Below are 16458 nucleotides of genomic sequence, written 5' to 3' on the forward strand. Positions count from 1 at the left end.
TGACAATTGGGTAATATCTCATCCAGACATTCCACTTCATACATTAATCTATATTTTATGAAAACAATACCATTCTGTGTACTTATCTGTGTAAGACATGGTATTTTAACTAGAGTAAAGGACTTTTACTTCACTAAGCTTTTAAACTGTTTGGCTTACTGATGCATAGGAGTCATAGAAGTCATTCACCATTTAGTTTGGTATAGTCATGACCCTAAACAACTTACACAGAACAATAAAAGGATTGAGCTGAAATAGCTCCTCCTTTTACAGAGTCTAAACATTATACAGTACTGAATAACCACATCTGACAGTGAATTGAATTAAATGTTTTCTTTCTCTAAGGTACAATATAACATATCCCAGTGCAAACAATGTATGCAATAATGAGATTGATCTATGCTGCTTTAAGATTTGGGGAAATTTTTACATAGAGATTGGAACTGTAATAGCATCTAAACTGCAACATGACTTAAAAATTCAAGTTGAAAATATGAACATACAAAAAGCTGATCTGAGACTTTGTAGCAAACTGAAAACTATTTACCTATCCTGGCTATACAAAAAAATGTATATTCAATAAAATAAGACTAGCATGAAAAATGATTCAAAAAAACAAAAAGAACAACAGAGCATATAAGGATTAAAATTCACTTTCAAGCATTTGAAAGAATGTGCATGGAGATGGATATGTAAATGAGAAGGAGGGCACTTGCCTTCCAGTTGGTTGTAGAAGTGTTTGCACTGAGCACTGTCACGAACCAAAAGTGTGTATGCAGCAGCGCTCACATCAAACTCCATATGGATGATTTGTGAACCAAGACCCACCTCCAGGTAGCTTAGCTCACATAGTCGATGGCTGTCCCTCTTCTGCAGCCATTCTGAGGGATGCCCTCTATAAATAAAGAGGTAAACAAAAGTAGTAGGCAAAGTAAACAAAACAATGCATAATAACAAATTATATTATTTTAAAAATCTTAGACTGTGGCCCCTGACAGTGCACAACTTTGAGTCATCTAAACCAAGAAAGCATTGCCAAGAATTCAATACATTAAAATTACATTAAGAATACATGCACTGTCAAATTTAATAAAATCAGCAAAAAACCCAACAAAACAATCCTCTTCTGTATGACAGCATAGAGCAATAGTGAATTATTACACTTTTACATCTGTATACTACAAATTCAAACAGTATTAGGTATATTGAAAGAATCCCCATTACAACCATCAGTCACTACTGATTTCATTAGAGCTCTGAGCTTTAAGTCTATAGAATTCAAGATCCACTGAATAATGAATAAGACTTGAGCAGTTTTTTATGCAACATAAAATAAAGAGCCTTAGTGACCCAATTTGACAGTGGATATAAGACAAGGGCAGAGCAAATTTGAACACTTCACTTGGCCTGGGGATGTCTTGATCAATAACAAAGTGTGTGAATTTAAATGTCCTAAATTACAGAAGGGATATTTTTGTTGATGTTATGAGTTTTTTTCATGTTAAAAGAAGATTTACTGGAGCAAAAATTTCAGTACATTAGCATGCATTCTGATTCTGAGATTAATGACAGTGTTCTCCATGAAACTTCATATATTGTGCTATGTGACCAAATAGCTTACTCTGACTGAGAGGTCATTTCTAGGATGTAGATGCGTTGATTGGACACAACCACAAGAGATGGGAATTCTACTGGATCTCCAAATTTCACAACAGACATCTGAAATGAAGGGAACCATGAAAAGTCTGTAAATTTATCTACAGACATACATACACATATGAAAGTGTTGCACAAACTCAAACACTGGCCAATATAATGATGGAGGTTGCACATATATGTCAAAACAGAGTGTTACTGTTGAATTAGCAGAACAATAGCACAGTTGTACATCAACACAGCACAATGGGGACATGAATAAAAATGGCGTTTAAAAGGAATAAATTGCTGGCATGTGTCAAACTGGTGCATCTGTGACCAGGACAGCAAATGGCCATGGTTTTCAGGGTATTCTCAGCATACCACCAAGAATGACAAACCACATCCAATGAAAGTAACCGTTGGTGCAAGAGGAAGCAGTCTGATAGGGATGTCTGGGTAATAATCAAGACTGTATACAAAATAAAAAAACAGCTGCCCAACTCGCTGCATAACTGAATGTGCACCACAACTTAACTGTTCCCACCAAAAACTGTTCGAGCCCCACAGGGTCATTCATGGTCAAGCTGCAATACCCAAACCTTTGGTCACTCATGGCAATGCCAAATTTCAGTTTCAATGGTGCCAGCAATGTGGACAATGTGAAACATACTGTTTTCTGTTGCATCCACCTCACCTGTTCTGTGCCCAGAGTGAAGCACGAGGGTGGATCAGTGATGGTTTGGGCAAAAATATGACAAAGGACCTCTACTTTTGCTAGATGGGCATGTCACTGCCAAGGACTGCCAAACCATTCTGGAGGGACCATGTGCATCCAATGGTTCAAACATAGTTACCATTCTAGCTGTTTGTATAGTATCATCCTGATGCATGGCACTACTTCAGTGTACAGAGTAGTTTGATGAACATGAAAGTGAAGCTGAACATCTCTTATGGCCTGCACAGTCACCAGATCTGAATATTATTCAGCCACTATGGGTTTTTCAGAGGAGAAAGTAAGTGAATGTTTTCCACCACCAGGATCACATAGTGACCTGGCCACTGCAAGAGGAATGGCTCAAGGTCACAGGTCATAACCCATAGCAAAACTGAACACAGCAACAAGATACAAGGAGTTATACTACATCAGCAAGGTCTCTCCCAGGCAAAGAGTAGAAAGAAGACTGGGTTTTCAAGATGCTGTTCAAGCAAGTTTGGGGCTGCATTTTGGGAAATGGAGTTGGAGATTTGGTAAGGATTAATGGGGCCCTCAATGCTAAGAGATACAGGCAGATACTTATCCATCATGCAATATCATCTGGAAGGCGTCTGATTGGCTCCAAATATACAGCCAATGCCATAAAGAACTATCTTCAGCACAGAGAAGAACAAGGAGTCCTGGAAGTGATGGTTTGGCCCCCACTGAGCCCTGATCTCAGCATCATTGAGTCTGTCTGGTATTACATGATGAGACAGAAGGATTTAAGGCAGCCTACATCCACAGGATATCTGTGGTAAGTTCCCAAGATGGTCGGAACAACCTACCTGCCAAGTTCCTTCAAAAACTGTGTACCAAGTGCAAGTGTACCTTGATACTGTTTTGCAAGCAAAGGATGGTCACACAAAATTTCATTTGGATTTATCTTCTGTTTATTTAATTTCAATTTTGATAATTGATAAAAAAAAAAAATTAACAATTACCACATTTATTATTGAAAGCATTCTAACTTTTGCATAGTACTATATAAGAGTTAAAAAAAAAAAAAAAGAGGACAAAGCGTTGGGTTGGTGTGCATCTCACTGGCACGTCTGTGTGGTTCTTTTTTATCTTTTACATTTACATTGCAGTAAAATGCTCGATCCTCATTGGTCAGCAAATGCTGAAGACATCTCTGTTACAACATTCCTCAGAAAATATCTCAGGCTGTTAGATTTACACTTATGCACTAATTTTCTATACAAACAGGACCGATTAAAAACACTGGGTGGATTAAAAATACTGTTTTTATAAAGACAAATATATGCATATTACATGTAATTAGTCAGTGACAAAAGGTGGGAAATGTTTGCAGATGTAAAGAAGAAAAAAAAAAACAACTCACTTTCAGGAAGCAATGAATCTCTTCTTCTCCCTCGAAAACTTCCACATCCAGGAAGAGCTGCAACCGGTGGTCGACAGTTTCAACATCTTTGAACAACCGAAACACATTTTTTTTGTAGACTGCCCATTGCATTTTTGTTTCTAATCTCTTTTCTACCACAGCATTCTAACTTAGGAAATCAATGAGTATTACGTTTTTTTAATGAGAGTAGCATTTTCTTTTTGAGGAAACACTTATTATGATCAGTTATAACTACCGCATATATCATTTTCCTTGACACCCACCATGACCATATCCTTGTGGGTCTTGAAGAGACTGATGGTTCAGAAGCCTCTGAGAGCTACTACAGCCTTGAGCAAGCCCATTTTCTGACCCTTCCTGGTCCCTGAGCACTTGGCTGTCAGAAGAGTGGAAGCTAATCAGATGGTTGGGGCTGTCCTCAATGTTACTGGATACACTTTTAAATAAGCCACACTGGGCAGTGAGGAAGATGCCTGTGGTCACCTCAGGCAGTGTAGAGGCTTCAGAAGAATTTCTTACATAGATTGGGCTACGAAGAGATTCACCCTTTATCAAAAACAGACAATGGAGGGTAAGTGGGGTCATGATACAAGTACATTTCCTAATTGTATTACGAACAAACGAAAAGAGATGGACAGGATTAAATGAACATTTACTGCTAAGCTACCGGAATAGGAGGGTGAGAAATAATACATGATAAAAATAACAAAAAGCATTTAATAAAATAAAGATGAAAGGAATCAATTAATTATGAAATATGTTACAATGGCAACATGTACCTTTTGAGTGTCAATATAATCAAACCCAAAGCATGTGTCATGTGTCTGATTAAAGCCATAGTGGATTGGTGTACTGGCAGATGGAGAGGCTTGGCCAGCTAGCTGGATCACATGGTCACTGGTGCATTCTGGGCAAAACACAGCATCACCTAAAAATACCACATCATGTAGTCAAGAAAACTTCACTTTATCTAAAAACTTTTTTGATAATGTTTTCCATGTCCATTTAATATCTGTCCCAAGTTTACACAGTGAACAATCAGACAATTAAAAAAAAATTAAATACTAGTATATAAACATAATTCACTGCAGAGTGGGGTGATAATTTAGCCATGGGGGTCACAGTCCAGTGACTTCTGTGCCGGTCCCAAGCTCGGATAAATAGAGAGGGTTTGCATCAGGAAGGGCATATGGCATAAAACATTGCCAAATTTTAATCATGCGAATCGCAAGTACTCCGAATTTCATACCGGATCAGTCGAGGCCCGGGTTAACAATGACTGCCATCAGTGTCGTAGACAGAGAGAGAAGAGGACAGGTAAGAGTGACTGAGAATAGGAACTCTGAAGGTAAGAGTGACTGAGATTAAAAACTCTGAATGTCAGTACTATAACATGGAAAGGTAAAGAGCTGGTGATGAGGAGGTGATGGGCAAGTTTGGAGTTAAGGAAAGGAACCTTGAAGGACAGATGGTAGTGGACTTTGCTAAGAGGATGGACATGGCTGTGGTTAACACTTATTTTCAGAAGAGGGAGGAGCATAGAGTGACTTACAAGAGTGGAAGTAGGAGCACACAGGTAGACTACATCCTATGTAGAAGAGGCAATCTGAAAGAGATTAGTGACTGTAAAGTGGTAGTGGGAGAGAGTGTAACCAGCATAGGATGGTGATGTGTAGGATAACTTTGATGGTCTGTAAGAAGAAGAGGTCAAAGATAGAGATACGGAAGAAAACCAAGTGGTGGAAGCTGACAAAGGAGGAATGTTGTGAGGAATTTAGACAGAAGTTGAAGCAGGCTCTGGGTGGTCAGGTAGTGCTGCCAGATGACTGGGAAATTACAGCAGAAGTGATCAGGCAGACAGGAAGAAAGCTGCTGGGTGTGTCATCTGGAAGGAGGAAAGATAAGGAGACTTGGTGGTGGAATGAGGAAGTTCAGGATAGTATTCAGAGGAAGAGGTTAGCCAATGAGGAAGTTCAGGATAGTATTCAGAGGAAGAGGTTAGCCAAGAAGAAGTGGGACATGGACAGGACTGAAGAGAATAGACAGGAATATAAGGAGTTACAGCACAGAGTGAAGAGGCAGGCATCTAAGGCCAAGTAGAAGGCATATGATGAGTTGTATAATAGGTTAGACACTACAAAAGGCGAGAAAGACTTGTACAAGTTAGCTAGACAGGGGGAACGAGTTGGGAAGGATGTGCAGCAAGTTAGAGTTATTAAGGATAGAGATGGAAAGGTGCTCACAAGGAAAGTGTACAGAGGAGATGGAAGGAGTACTTTGAAGAGCTGATGAATGAGGAAAATGAGAAGGGGGAAAAAGAGTAGAAGGGGGGAACTCTGTGGAACAGAAACTAAATAAGGTTAAAAAATTATTAAGTCAGGAAGGCTTTGAAGAGGATGAAACATGGAAAGGCAGTTGGTCCTGATGACCAACTGTCCCACTGTACAGAGTTTTCTGTCTGTTTTAGTTTGAAATGATCCCAAACTTTCAGCCCTAATTTATACATTTTTATGCTTTTTAAATTATTAAGATAGATTTAGTTTATTAATTTAGTAATATAAATATAAAAGTAAAATCAACAAAATATCAATATAAATAAAATATAAATGTTATCAGGTACGTATAGTACAGCCAATACAACACGCGCTTGGCTGGAAGGATTGGAAGTAGCCAATCACAAAGCATTAACAGTTTTACCTAGCTGCTGATTGGCTGGTAGCTACGATGTGTTGTATGCGTGATGTTCATCTCCCCGCACCTTGTATTTGGTTCAACACGCGTGTATATTCCGTAAGTGTGAATAAGTGATCTCAGTGATTTTTTTCCTTGGTTTTTATAAAAACCCTCAAGATGCCCAAACATCCCACAACTTCTAAGGCTCCTAGGGAGTCTTGTTTTCTTTATTTTAATGAATGCCAAAGAAAACGCCAGCCAGTGTAGCTTACCATAGCTCTGTGAATTATAGGGGTAACAGTAGTATATATGTGCATGTGTAACAAATACCCAGTAAGCAATACTGTATTTTATTTTTACGTCAAACATATATTTCTTTTTTTTTAAGGGTAATGTATTAAGCTAACTTTTAAATGAAATTAAAGTGTTTTGGGAGCATGATAAAGGGTTTACACTCTAAAAATAAGCATTTAGAGTACAGTATTAGTATTTTTAGTGACTCCAGCACACATCCACAAAAGCTTCATTCGCGATGGGTCCTGGAACGTAACCTCGCAGATGTGTGAGGTATTACTATACAGTATCTGCAACAATCCTTAGGTAGGTGGTGTGGGAGTAATTTTTGGATGGTTCAGAGTGTTTAAAGTGTGTTTGAATGTTTTGAAGTGTTTAAGGTGTATATGAATGCATTCTTGTTTGGGCATGTATAAAACAATTGGAATCTGGGGACAGCATGATTGGGTTGTCAGGTATCACCTCAATTTATAGGTTTAATAATGTAGAGTTTAACACAATGTGTGGGATGAGAGGTTTGGGTATGGTCACTAACTCTGGACTGAGATTGCATGGCCTGTGTAGAGTGATTAATGATGGGGGTAACATCAGTCTGGCAGGCCTTTTTTTTTTTTTAGTGGTGGACGAAACTTGGAGCTGTATTAAGGGTCGTTGAAACCAACCATAGGTGTATGGGTACCTCAAGGAGGGGAGAGTTGGCCCCTCAGTCAGAGGTCAGAGGAGATAGAGCTGTGAGTATGTGAGAGAATGCAATTAAAACTGCAGGCTAGTGCAAATGTAAAGAAAAATTTGAATATGAATTACTCTATGGGCATAGACCTCATGGGGTACTAGATGTCATTAGTGAAAATTGGGAGGATGGGCCTTCTTGAAAAATTCAGTAATTTCTTGACTGGCAGGCACAACTCATGACACTGAAAAGCACAAGGACAAGTTAAAGTTGTTTTTGAGTTCGATCTCTTCTGCATCCTGCATCCTCATTTCCCTCCCTCATCCACTCACAAAATTTACACAAAGTAAAAACAGTCCACTCCCTACACATCAGAGCATGAAAATAAGCAAGTGTGCAGTCCAGTAAATCAAGAAAAATATCTTGTGATACCATTTCAGAATTGCCATTAGTCTAATTTATTCAGAATACCATTAATCTAATATTCAAGATTATATGACATACAGATTCACTGCTCAAAATGACCTAGCTATAAAAACACCTCAAAAACTATTTCGCTCTTCTTCTTACCAACAGCATGCTCTTTCTTTGTCCTGTCTTGATATTCATGATAGACGTCTGGTTCAGACAGGGCCCTCATCAGCTTTTTAGACTGAGGCTGGGAAAATTCAGCTTGGCACTTCAGACACTGTAGTTGAACAATTGCTGTTTTTTCCTTTTCTGCCTGATGCTCATTCTCCACTGCTATTCTAGAGAGCAACTCCAGCAGAACCTGAAAAGAGCAACCCATCAATAACAATAGCAAATTCTTCTGTCTTTACTAAAATGCACTACCTTTTTTCTTTCTTTTTTCTTTTCTTGTTGATAATGGATCTACTGTCATTGAGTAAATTAGGCAATTTAAGTTGCAGAATTTTTTAATTCTATCATAAACCACAGGTAAACCTATGAAAACATGGGTGCTATTTGAATACCCCATTCTCTACAAAATATAGGATTGGACATGGCTGCCAGATCATGTCTCACAATTTGAGTTATACTTACTCCCATTGTTTGAAAGGTTTGTGACAATATTAGGTTACATGTAATTTAGGATGGCTTAACGTAACTTAGGAAAAGGTTAAAACAGTTACTGAACTGGACACTGGTAACATAATCTGGCACATATTATTATATAACCAGCATCCCTGTAGATTAATTACACCTGTACAAACACTGACTTGATATGGAGAACTCCTGGATCTCAGATTCCATAGACCTGGTGTGTAAATCTCATTTACAGATAGAGATTATAATGAAATTGCATAACACTAATAAAATTGGATGGACCAAGAGCATGGGACTTTGTCAAGGGTTTATTTATTAATTTTTATATTTATTTATTTTATTTAAAATAAAAATGTTAAATAAAAACTAAATGAAATAACCTGCAAAGCTTCCTGAGGATCATCCAGCATGAGGTAGAGTCGTTTTTGTCTTTCGTGACTAATGTAGTTAAAGCGCAATTCTAGAACCGAGTGGCATCTCTCCTTGCCCTAGTCAGAGAAAGAGAGGAAAGGTGTGTTAAAGGTGTCATGATAATATTTCAACCTGGATATGATACCATATTATTGGTACTGAAATAATACTAAGTTTGAGCTTGGGAGGAGTTTGAAAACTTTGAAAAAGCTCTGCAAATGGAAATTGTTTTGGGTTAAGTTTACAAGCTTTACAGACAAACTGACAATCGGAATAAGAACAGTCCTTGGGCCTCTGCCTGACCCAAACCTGACTGAAAGCAGTGATGTTTTTTAATAGATGTGTTGGTTGATTGTTGCTTCTATGTGCAGCAGCTTTTCTGATATGGTAACCATAACACTGATTTCGCTCTTACCTTTGCTGATTTGCCATCATAAATCATATTCCAGAACAAAACTCCACTCATTTTCTGGAATTCCATGTCTGTGTTGCTAGATAAAACAATTTTCTTGGCCTCAGCTCATTTCCGTTTCTGGGAAAGGCTTACAAAACAAAAGTTGCATTTGGCCGGTACCTTAGACACACAAACTTTGATGCCTTACTATTGGATAATGATAACACGGCATTAAAGGGGATCTAGTACACAAATGGATAATTTTGAAAAAAAGATATTAACAAAACCTCAGCTTGTTAGATGCATTTGATGATGTTTTTTTTTTTTTTGCTGCTAACCAGTGCTTGCTTACTTCAAATGATGTCAGCAACTCGTCCATTCATAGGTCAGCTACGTATCTACAGAATTTACACTGAACTGCATCACAATCACAAATCTGTTAAACAAAGCTTTGCACCTTCAAGGGAATTAAGACAAAGAAGTTTTGATGCTGAGCATTTTTAAAATGAACAGTTTTATGAATTATAGCACCATCACAGACAAATTTGGACAAAACTACTTGGAAGATGACATCTTTAAGCCCCATAGCTTGTTTAGAAAACATCACACTGCTGGTGAAATATGCCCTTCCTATTTTATAGCTTTGCCATCAAATTTGTTTGAGTGAATTTGTAAGTAACTAGATTTAATTTTTTTCTCTTGATGCTTGCTACCAACATTTACATAAATTGGACAAAATTTTCTGCATCATGTGAAAGAAGAATCTTGATTTAAATGAAAGGTTAAAAGCTAATCTGAATTATAGGGCAACCTATACATGAAATTAGATAAAACATCTTAGACCATTAGGATGAGGTCCTTTATCTTTACCATTAAAATGTTTTGCCTTTTATGGATGAACTATACTATAAATACAGTAATACCTCGCAGATCGACGTCTCACGATTCGCGACTTCACTGATTTACAAAATTTTCATTGGAACCTAACTAATTTGCATCTGCCAATTTTTCTAAATAAAACCTTTTTTTATATATATATATATATATTCAGAAAGAAGATTGTTGATCCTTAGGAGTCTGGAAAGGGATATGAAAAGAGCTCAAAAGAATTTGTAATCAGCCAAGCCATTCTATTGTCCAGAAATTCATTTACAAGTGGAGAATTTAAAACAACTGCCAACATGGCCAGGTCAAGCCATCCAAGCAAATTCACCCCAAGAGCATTCTTTTGCTACAGTTTATACCAAAGTGCATGAATCTACAATCAGAAAGAGATACACAATTTTAATTATTATGGGAGGTATGCAAGAAGGAAACCTTTGCTGTTTATAATAACATGAGGGCAAGACTGAAGTTTCCCAAAGAACACAAAGACAAAGGCCAAGACTTGTGCTTCGGACAGATGAGTCTAAAACTGAATTATATGGACACCATAACAGGGCATATTTGGCATAAAACAGATACAGCATTTCAGCAAATAAACCTCATACCAGCTATGAAACATGGAGGGGGAAGGGTTATGGTTTGGGGATGCTTTGCAGCAGCAGGACCTGGCCAGCTCACCATCATAGAATCCATTATGAATTTTACATTGTGTCAGAAGTTGCTTGAGGAACATGTAAGACCTTCTGTCAAAAAGTTGAAGCTAAAGTGGAACTGAACCTTGCACCATAACAATGACCCAAAACATACAAGTAAATCTACCAATGACCGGCTGAAAAGTAAAAGTCAAAGCCCAGATCTAAATCCTATTGAGATCCTGTGGGGTGATTTGACATGGACTGTGCATGCACATGGACTGTGCAAACCCCCCAAACATCACACAGCTAAAAGATGTTTGGGTCTTTGTCACTTTGCAAGGTTCAGTTCCGCCGAATATATCTGTAGGACAAACTGTCAACAAACAAACTGTTGTTGACGTATGCCCTCACTCCCTTTTCAGTGATTTCACCACGAAAGAACAAATTAACTTTATCATTATTGTGCATATACAGTGGTACAAAACAACAAAACTGGGTTAGCAGCAAGATGACATAATTAATGGGTGCCAATATAAAGCGGGTATGAAAGCCAGTGAAAGTAGCCTAGATACTTACTTGGTTGTGTTATGATTGTAAACGCTTATATTGTCATATTGCTTATGACAATTCTGGTTTCAATCTTTGCTTCTACTGGCTACAAGTTTAATCTGTCCCTTGCGTTTGCTTTGGCTGCCTGAATTGTAAAGAATCCTTGTATGAGTTGTATATATATATTCACTAATAGTTGGGGTGTGACTGCCATTTTTGTTGAGAGTAAGTTTTGTCTCTGTTTTTGTGTAAAGGGAGGTTAGGAAAGATACTTAAGTTTTGTTTGTTCCTTTTTTTGGGGTAGGTTGTTTTTGGTTGTTATTTTGGCCTTGGTCCACCCTGAAGTTTTCTCTGGTTTCACTGTGCTTTACACATCTCAATAAATTACAATATGTCACCTTAATTCACACCTGTATGAATGAATTGTATGACTCATTCATGTTAACTCTGGGGCATCACATACATATTCTGTTCCACCTTGCACTTAATCATGTGTCTTTCTCATGCTGTGCACCCCAACCCTTGTCTGGGTCATAACAACAATTAAATGATAATGTCTGCTCTTAGTTTCTAATTGTGTCAATTTGGCTGAGCATCTCCTGTGCACAGTCGTCTTCAGGACAATTCATAGATTTCCAATTTGGGCTCAGGCTGGGTAATTTTTTTTGGTGAAGCCATTCCTTTGTTCATTGGGAGCTGGGCTTGGCGTGCTAGATGGTGCAATTCATTTTCTTCATCAAGTATTTTAGCAGAAGCCATAAGGTTTTGCGATACATTGACTGGTATTTGGAGATGTTAATTATTTCCTCCACCCTGATTCAAGCCCTAGTTCCACCCAAATGACTATTTATTATCCACAATGTACATATACATAGTCCCTTAAAAAATGATTGGAATGGTAAAGCCAGTTCCCTTGTTTTTGCAAAACAGATCGTAACTACAGTATTCATTCTGCCGATTTTTACATCTATGTGTTAAACCATGTGAAGATCTGATGGTCCAAATGTGCCATGTTCTAAGTATGCACAGTACTGGAACAGTCTGTAATGAATTAATATAACAGTTAACATTTATCTGCATGTCAGTTGCTCCTCATTAAACTGTTACCTTCTTATAGTGTGATGCTTTTGCAGAATTGCATTATAGATTCTTACATTATTTATTTTGAATGGTTGGGAGATGAAGTCCTTTTCTTGTCTTGGTAGTGTCCCTTGGGTGACTGACATGCTGCATGATTAAACCAGCATCCCCAGGGAAGAATTCTAGCATTTGATGGTGTCTATTGGTTCCAGACTTCGGGCAATAATTGCAAAATTGGGTAGGTCTTAAATATAGATTTCTATGTATTATTAATTATTTTCTTATGTCAAACATGAGTATTATTCAACCATGTTAATAAGCCATGGGAAAAAAGGACTGCAACAGATATGCAACAAAGTATCACACATGACAGTTTAACGATTAAGGGGGCATGTGTAAATTGCTGTAATTCCTACACTGCTCATTGAGTTCCGATGCAAGTACAGTCAAAATTAAAACGAAGTTATTCATTCATTATTTATTCATAAAAGTTATTCTAATTCATTATCTAATTCATTATATTTCAACTCCAATATATTGTTTTATACAGTCTTGTTGAGAGGAAATGAACTGTAGAAGATAAAACATTTCTGACCTCCTCAGTGCAGGTGAATTGCGAGGTGGTGACCTGACGCAAACTGTCAAGCTCAAATCGATTCCTGACACAGCCCTGGTGCATGTCCACCTCCAAAATATAAGCCTGATGCACTCTCAGGAACAATGGCTCTGACTCCTTCCTCTTGTTAAAATCTTCAGTCTCAGTAAGCACCCTGACCAGCATAGGCCTACACACATCCACTGTGGAAAACGATAAAGGGATAAATATTTTAGTATCTAATATCTTTTAATATCTAAAGTGATATTTAATATTTTTTGTAAACAAAAAAGAATTTTTTTTATGTATCTCAACCACAAGTTTTCATTTTAATTTAGGGTTGCCTCTAAAAGTAAAAAGAAAAGATTTCATTTAAATTCCACTGTACTACAAATAAATCACATGTATTCTAAAAGTCGAAATCTGACATTACAAACTAAATTGATAAGGTTTATAGCTGTTTCACTATGTCATATATACAAAATTTATGAGTTTATGAGTCTAAACAGTGCTATATGTAGTGCTATACATATGAACTAAAATTACAATGTAAAGGTACAACAAGACCAGGATCAAGATTATTAAGCTTTTACAAAGCCCATTTTATGTTTTTATACAGTCATCAGCAAAAGTGTGTGAGAGGGAATAAGAAAAGCATGAGTATGAGAATAAGAATGAGTGCTCCTGGGCCAGGATTAGCAAATAATGCATAAGGTACAGTTGTGCTCAAAAGTTTGCATACCCTGAAAGAAATTGTTAAACATTGACATTTATTTGAAAAATATGACTGATATTGCAAAAGATTTTTACTTATTTAAGGATAATGGTCAAGTGAAGTAATTAATTATCATTTAGTTATTTGACTCCTTTAAAAAAACCTAATGACAACTAAAATCACCATAACAACCCTGATCAAAGATATGTTTATATATCCTTGAATGTTTGGCCTCATTATAACCACACAGGTTGAAACACAGAGGTTTAAATGGCTATAAAAGGGAATTTTCCACACCTGTGACTCATTGTAATTTTAATTAGTGTCTGTGCATAAATAGTCAGTGAGTTTCTCAGCCCATGAGGTGATGCACTGACTTGGCTGGATACTGCACCATGCGGAAGACAAAAGAACTGCCAACAGACCTGCGTAATAAGGTAGTTTAACTTTATAAAGCAGGAAAAGGATATAAAAAATCTCTCAACACTTCAAAATGCCAGTCAGTACTATTCAAACTGATAAAGATGTGGAAAAGAAGAGTTTCTGTTGATACTAAGCCATGGTCAGGTAGATCAAGAAAGATTTCACCCACAACTGCCAGAAAAATTGTTTGGAATGCAAAGAAAAACCCACAAACAACTTTGAGAGAATACAGGCTGCTCTGGAAAAAAAGTGTTGTTGTTGTTGTTTCAAGGACCACAATAAGGAGGTACTTGAACACAAATGACCTGCATGGTCGAGTTGCCAGAAGAAAGCAGTTACTGCGCCTATGCCACAAAAAGGCCCACTTTTAGTATGCCAGACAGCATTTGGGGCTGTGAGCTCCAGTGGCACAGTTAAGTTAGTCAAATTTGATGGCAAGTTGAATGCAGCACGTTATCAGAAAATACTGGCAGACAATTTGCATTCTACAGCAAAGCTGCGCAAGGGACGCTCTTAGATGTTCCAACATGATCGAAAGCTTGTGGCCAAGTTGACCTTCCAATGGCAACAACAAAAAAAAAAAAAAGGTGAAGGTTCTGTAGTGGCCATCACAGTCTTCTGACCTCAATATCATTGAGCCACTTTGGGGAGATCTCAAACATGCAGCTTGTGCAAGACAACCAAAACATTTACAGGAACTGGAGGCATTTTGCCAAGAGGATTGGGCAGCTATACCACCTGAGAGAATTAAGGACCTCATGCACAATTATTACAAAAGACTGAATGCCATCACTTAAGTTAAAGGGGGCAATATATGATATTAAGAACTAAAGGTATGCAAACTTTTAAACAGGGATTATTTCCTCATTTTCTTTATTGTCGTGTTTTGTTCGATGATTGTGCCATTCTGTTATGCCTTAAATATGAACTTGAGTATTATAATAAATAAAATAAATTTGTTTTGCCTTCTCACTCATGTTTATTTTAAAAAATTTTTTACAGATTTTGCAAATTCTCCAAGGTATGCAAACTTTTGAGCACAACTGTATATAGAATTAAACAAACTTTACTCTAAAACTTTGACAGATCCAATAACAAATTATTGAAAATCAACTGCCATACAGACCTCCAAGGTCCTCTTCTTCTTCTCCAAATGCTGGATCAGTATAGCCCTTCTCTGGAGGACTTTTCTCTAGGGTAGACTCTATATCTACAAAGCTGTGGTCTGTCCACTGCAGGGTGGATTCAGTCTCAGGTTGTAATTCCATGATCCCTTCCTGTTCCCTTTTCAGCTCAGAGGATAGCAGTGGGATATGGAGAGAGTCTAATTTGGGCATGGTGCAATCAGTCCTGGTTAATGTAGGTGAAGGAGTGCAGTGCTTATCAGCAATCGATTGTGCTACAAATCTGTCCACACTGGGACCAGACAGAATGGCTGATGTGCCATGAAGGTGATGCTGATAGCGAAGCCAGTCCGTGCCCATCTTCTCTCGGAAGCTGTCCAACTTCTCAATGTCCATCTGGTGGCACAGGATGATGTCTTTGGAAAAGGAAATGGGGATGAATAGCTCACATGAAATGGAGTTTATAAAATCAAAAGTTTCACAATGTGTCCAATGTTGCCAGGAATCCCTTTTATGTATGAGAAGCCTGAAGGGCTAAAGTCCTTAGAGCTGGTCTTACCTTAAACACCATACTATTAACTGGCACAAATACACAACAACTCACCTTGCAAAGATGATGAACTGGGCTCTGTATCACTGGGTTCTGAGATGCTAGCTGTCCTCACCTTCACCTTCTGCTACAAAAGATAACCAAGAAAAAAAGCCTACGTAAACACACACATTACCTTGATTGATTACCTTGTTGCAATGCCTCCTGTCATTGGGTGAGATACATTAGGCAGAAAGTGAATAGTTAGTTCTCAAGGTTGATGTGTTGGAAGCAGGAGTGTAAGGAAATTAGAGACTTGAACAATGGCCAAATTGGGTTGTGTAGATGAATGTGTCGGAGCATCTGCAAAACATAAGGCTTCCTGACTCAGGCTACTGATGTTTGCAGATAACATTGTGATCTGTGGTGAGAGTAGAGAAGAGGTTGAGATGAGCCTGGAGAGGTGAAGGTCTGCATTAGAGAGGAGGGGAATGAAAGTCAATAAGGACGAGACAGAGTAAATGAACGTAAATGACAGGGGGAGCAGCAGATTGGTGCAGTTGCAAGGAGTAGAGGTGAAGAAGGTGGATGAGTTTAAATACTTGGGGTCAACTGTCCAGGGTAATGGAGTGTGTGGTCGAGAAGTGAAGAAGAGAGTACAGGCAGGATGGAATGG

At 37.9% G+C, this 16458-nt stretch overlaps 1 protein-coding gene across 5 annotated transcripts in view; it reads right to left on the reverse strand.

Annotated features, from left to right (window-relative positions):
* stk11ip (serine/threonine kinase 11 interacting protein) overlaps positions 1-16458 on the reverse strand; it is a 49556-nt gene that overhangs the window by 19435 nt on the left and 13663 nt on the right. For 3 of the 5 annotated variants that reach the window (XM_058403413.1, XM_058403415.1, XM_058403412.1), the window contains 10 exons: positions 15858-15930; positions 15256-15669; positions 12992-13194; positions 8823-8930; positions 7966-8167; positions 4538-4686; positions 4022-4304; positions 3738-3823; positions 1622-1719; positions 717-895 (listed from right to left, as the gene is read on the reverse strand). In XM_058403413.1, coding sequence (XP_058259396.1) covers positions 717-895; positions 1622-1719; positions 3738-3823; positions 4022-4304; positions 4538-4686; positions 7966-8167; positions 8823-8930; positions 12992-13194; positions 15256-15669; positions 15858-15930 — 1795 coding nt within the window. The remainder of the gene's footprint in view (positions 1-716; positions 896-1621; positions 1720-3737; positions 3824-4021; positions 4305-4537; positions 4687-7965; positions 8168-8822; positions 8931-12991; positions 13195-15255; positions 15670-15857; positions 15931-16458) is intronic. The other 2 variants (XR_009206099.1, XM_058403414.1) reach the window with 2 other exon arrangements.

Source organism: Hemibagrus wyckioides, linkage group LG11, assembly GCF_019097595.1.
Source record: "Hemibagrus wyckioides isolate EC202008001 linkage group LG11, SWU_Hwy_1.0, whole genome shotgun sequence".
In the NCBI taxonomy this organism is placed as follows: domain Eukaryota; kingdom Metazoa; phylum Chordata; class Actinopteri; order Siluriformes; family Bagridae; genus Hemibagrus; species Hemibagrus wyckioides.